Below are 4177 nucleotides of genomic sequence, written 5' to 3' on the forward strand. Positions count from 1 at the left end.
GTTTGTGGGCAGAACAACTCCATGAGGTATGAATAATTTACAGAATCAATTTACTCTCGCCTCAACTTTCCAAAGCTTTTAAAATCTCTTTCAAGCTACTATACTATATATAAACAAATGCATCGATCAAAATAAGTACAGGTATTATGGTCCTACCACACTACCCCCCATTCTACAACCAAGGAGACGCCGTTTACTATGGTTTATGGCACAGATGCCATGATACCGGTCGAAATCGACACCCCCACATGGAGGCGAGATACGTTTTCAGAAGAAGGTATCTATCTTATTCCGCCAGGCGACTAACATTTTTTAATGCAGGGAAATATTGCTATTGTAAATTTACGTGTTATTTTCCTTAAAAAAGCTAATGAAGTAGGTATGGCGGTAAGCATGGACGTCATTGATGAGGTAAGAGAGCAGGCACACATCAGGGAATTCGCAGCCAAGCACAGAGCAGCTAGACGGTACAACTCCAGAGTGACGCCCAGGGAGATGAAAGAAGGCGACTTAGTCCTCAAGCAAGTCGTCGCCCCAACCAGAATAGGCAAACTATTTCCAAACTGGGAAGGACCTTACAGAATCAGAGAAAAATACGCTCACGGGGCGTATAAGTTAGAAGAACTGAACGGAGACGCCGTACCTCGCACTTGGAACGTGGCCAATCTGCGTCACTATTATAGCTAGATTCTTTTTCTTTTAAATTTTAATTTTATTATGTACCAAATAAGGATGATGTAAGATCACCACTGCAACTCTTATATTTTGACTATATCAATAATACAGGGTTAGGGTGGCACTCTTTTCCCCTGCAAGGGCAGGGGTTTTTAACGAGGCGCCCTTTCCTTTTTCATATCTATGATTCTATCCACATTTTTTCTATCATGCAAACAGAATTCGCTCCCTGAAAGAACAAAGATAAAGGATCCACAACGCCAACCTTGATAAAGGCTCTGGCTGCGTCGACGCATCAACTCGCCTAGCCTTCCATCAGAGTTGGAAGTGTAAAATAAAAAAGTCTTCCCTCAGAGCGGGAAGCAAAAGTCCTCCTTCAGAGTAGGAGGCGCCTTCCATCAGAGTTGGAAGTGTAAAATAAAAAAGTCTTCCCTCAGAGCGGGAAGCAAAAGTCCTCCTTCAGAGTAGGAGGCGCCTTCCATCAGAGTTGGAAGTGTAAAATAAAAAAGTCTTCCCTCAGAGCGGGAAGCAAAAGTCCTCCTTCAGAGTAGGAGGCGCCTTCCATCAGAGTTGGAAGTGTTAAATAAAAAAGTCTTCCCTCAGAGCGGGAAGCAAAAGTCCTCCTTCAGAGTAGGAGGCGCCTTCCATCAGAGTTGGAAGTGTCAAATAAAAAAGTCTTCCCTCAGAGCGGGAAGCAAAAGTCCTCCTTCGGAGTAGGAGGCGCCTTCCATCAGAGTTGGAAGTGTCAAATAAAAAAGTCTTCCCTCAGAGCGGGAAGCCAAAAGTCCTCCTTCAGAGTAGGAGGCGCCTTCCATCAGAGTTGGAAGTGTAAAATAAAAAATTCTTCCCTCAGAGCGGGAAGCAAAAGTCCTCCTTCAGAGTAGGAGGCGCCTTCCATCAGAGTTGGAAGTGTTAAATAAAAAAGTCTTCCCTCAGAGCGGGAAGCAAAAGTCCTCCTTCAGAGTAGGAGGCGCCTTCCATCAGAGTTGGAAGTGTCAAATAAAAAAGTCTTCCCTCAGAGCGGGAAGCAAAAGTCCTCCTTCAGAGTAGGAGGCGCCTTCCATCAGAGTTGGAAGTGTTAAATAAAAAAGTCTTCCCTCAGAGCGGGAAGCAAAAGTCCTCCTTCAGAGTAGGAGGCGCCTTCCATCAGAGTTGGAAGTGTCAAATAAAAATGTCTTCCCTCAGAGCGGGAAGCAAAAGTCCTCCTTCAGAGTAGGAGGCGCCTTCCATCAGAGTTGGAAGTGTCAAATAAAAAAGTCTTCCCTCAGAGCGGGAAGCCAAAAGTCCTCCTTCAGAGTAGGAGGCGCCTTCCATCAGAGTTGGAAGTGTAAAATAAAAGTCTTCCCTCAAAGCGGGAAGCCAAAAGTCCTCCTTCAGAGTAGGAGGCGCCTTCCATCAGAGTTGGAAGTGTTAAATAAAAAAGTCTTCCCTCAGAGCGGGAAGCAAAAGTCCTCCTTCAGAGTAGGAGGCGCCTTCCATCAGAGTTGGAAGTGTCAAATAAAAAAGGCTTCCCTCAGAGCGGGAAGCAAAAGTCCTCCTTCAGAGTAGGAGGCGCCTTCCATCAGAGTTGGAAGTGTCAAATAAAAAAGTCTTCCCTCAGAGCGGGAAGCCAAAAGTCCTCCTTCAGAGTAGGAGGCGCCTTCCATCAGAGTTGGTAGTGTAAAATAAAAGTCTTCCCTCAAAGCGGGAAGCCAAAAGTCCTCCTTCAGAGTAGGAGGCGCCTTCCATCAAAGTTGGAAGTGTACTATCTTCCCTCAGAGTGGGAAGCAAAATCCTCCTTCAGAATAAGAGACGAAAGAATAAACGCCAGGCGTCTCGACGTGACATTTCAGGGCGACGAAATGTACCAGATGAGTGATAGAGATTTAAATCTAAAAAGAGACGCGGTCACTGAAAACTCTCACTTTTGAAGAAACAACTCATGAAGACGCATTAAACATATAGAACGAAATCGAAAGCAACGTAGAAAATCATAAAATTATTTAAACATTTGCAGAATATCAAGCCACAACAGGAAAGAGATACCGCATCTGACATAAGCATATGTAAACATCCAAAGTCACAAATCGCCGGGCAAATAAAAGAGTGTTTAAAAGGGCGCTCTAAGAAGCCGCCAATATCAAGTTACAGACCAAGAAACTTAGTTCGAATAAAAAACAAATAAAAAAGCACAAGACTATTCATCGTCCACCAACTCGCCGTTCACGATGATCTTGAAGGGATCAAGCTCTTCAACTTTGGCCTCTGGGTTAAATAAAAGCACCTGCTCCTTAGCACGCATAAAGCCGTCCTCAAAGTATAGCGCTAGAGCCCGCCGCCCTTCGTCTACCGCCAACTCTGATTTTTCTAACGCAGCTTTCATCGCGTCCTTCTCCGCCTCCGCATCCTCCTTAGCCTGCTTCATTTCCTCCAGGGCGGATTCAGCAGCTGTTTTGTCCTTCAACGCCTCCTTAAGGCGGCTTTCAAGTCCAGAAGACTTATGTTTCCATTTCTCCACGTCTTCCGCAGCATCATTGTGCTTCTTCTCCACTAGGTCATACTTCGTCTCCAAGCAATGGCTCAAAAGCATAGTTCTCAAAGCTGCAGTATGGATATCCGCCACCAGGTCGCTGCACTTAGCTTTCACTCCAGCTTCCACGTCCACCTTAGTAAAAGGTACTTGTTCCTTCATATACCTGCCAGATCATCAAACAATAAAGTCACTAAAATTCAAAGACCTAACGACCAAAGGAATTAACGCCTAAGAAAACAAGGATAGTATTGTACCGGCGAATGTCGAACCCGGAATGCCAGAAAGAGTCCATCACGTCGTCATTCAGAGAAGTCCCTCCAATTTCTTTTCCCGAGGGAGGGCGGCTGCTGCTAGGTTTAGATCCCCGACCCGTCCTCGCCTTCTTAGACGAAGGAGAGGCCGCCGAAGTAGGGGCATTTCCTCCACCAGCGTTTTCTAAATCGTCCACCTCAATCACACCAGAATCACCTTTAGCGGACTCCTTCCTCTTCAACCTCCTCAAGGAAACGCCCCCTGGACTGCTGGACACGTAGCCATCAGGGTTCTTACTTCTCTCCAACTCAGCCAAATACTTCCTCATCTCCGCGCCAGTAAGGGGCAACATTTCGCCTGCACAAAGTAGAACAAACTCAGGTGAGTAAATCAAATAAAATGCCAAAACCAAAGCAAATGCGAAACTTTTAAAAGACACTCACGCAAATAGGTTTCCATGCGGACAACGTCGCCCTCCCTATTTAACAGGTCATGAATATTTGTCAATGGAACCTTCTCCAGGAATTGAGTTAGCTCATGCTCATAGGACGACATCGCATCCAAGTCATACCCTTTCACCGCCAAAGGGGCACTGGACCACCGAAGAGGAAACTTTGGCTCGCCATTCACCAGAACTGAGGACGTCGAGCATCCAGGCGACCCCTGCACTCTAACAAAAGTATCCCGCCACTCCTTCTTAAAATTACTAGCGTAAGTGGGAAAGAGCCTCTTTCCAGA

General features: G+C 45.8%; 1 protein-coding gene across 1 annotated transcript; it reads right to left on the reverse strand.

The window, feature by feature from the left end:
- Positions 1-1566: 1566 nt before the first annotated feature.
- On the reverse strand, positions 1567-3790 carry LOC146930634 (uncharacterized). The gene is made up of 2 exons (XM_085708311.1): positions 3442-3790; positions 1567-3350 (listed from the first exon to the last, which is right to left on the reverse strand). Exons 1-2 carry the CDS (start codon positions 3765-3767, stop codon positions 2852-2854), a joined length of 825 nt encoding a protein of 274 aa, XP_085564437.1. The 5' UTR covers positions 3768-3790; the 3' UTR covers positions 1567-2851.
- Between the last annotated feature and the right edge of the window lie 387 nt (positions 3791-4177).

This window comes from Medicago sativa, chromosome 4, assembly GCF_051527215.1.
Source record: "Medicago sativa cultivar Bolivia chromosome 4, Bolivia_mono, whole genome shotgun sequence".
NCBI lineage: Eukaryota > Viridiplantae > Streptophyta > Magnoliopsida > Fabales > Fabaceae > Medicago > Medicago sativa.

What these genes read in the sequence shown, in the direction of transcription:
- LOC146930634 (XM_085708311.1), bottom strand. Translation starts at nt 3,767, where the DNA reads ATGAGGAAGTATTTGGCTGAGTTGGAGAGAAGTAAGAACCCTGATGGC. An exon ending in TCCGGGTTCGACATTCGCCG is followed by an intron (nt 3,351 to 3,441) that starts GTACAATACTAT and finishes ATGATCTGGCAG; the next exon opens with GTATATGAAGGAACAAGTAC.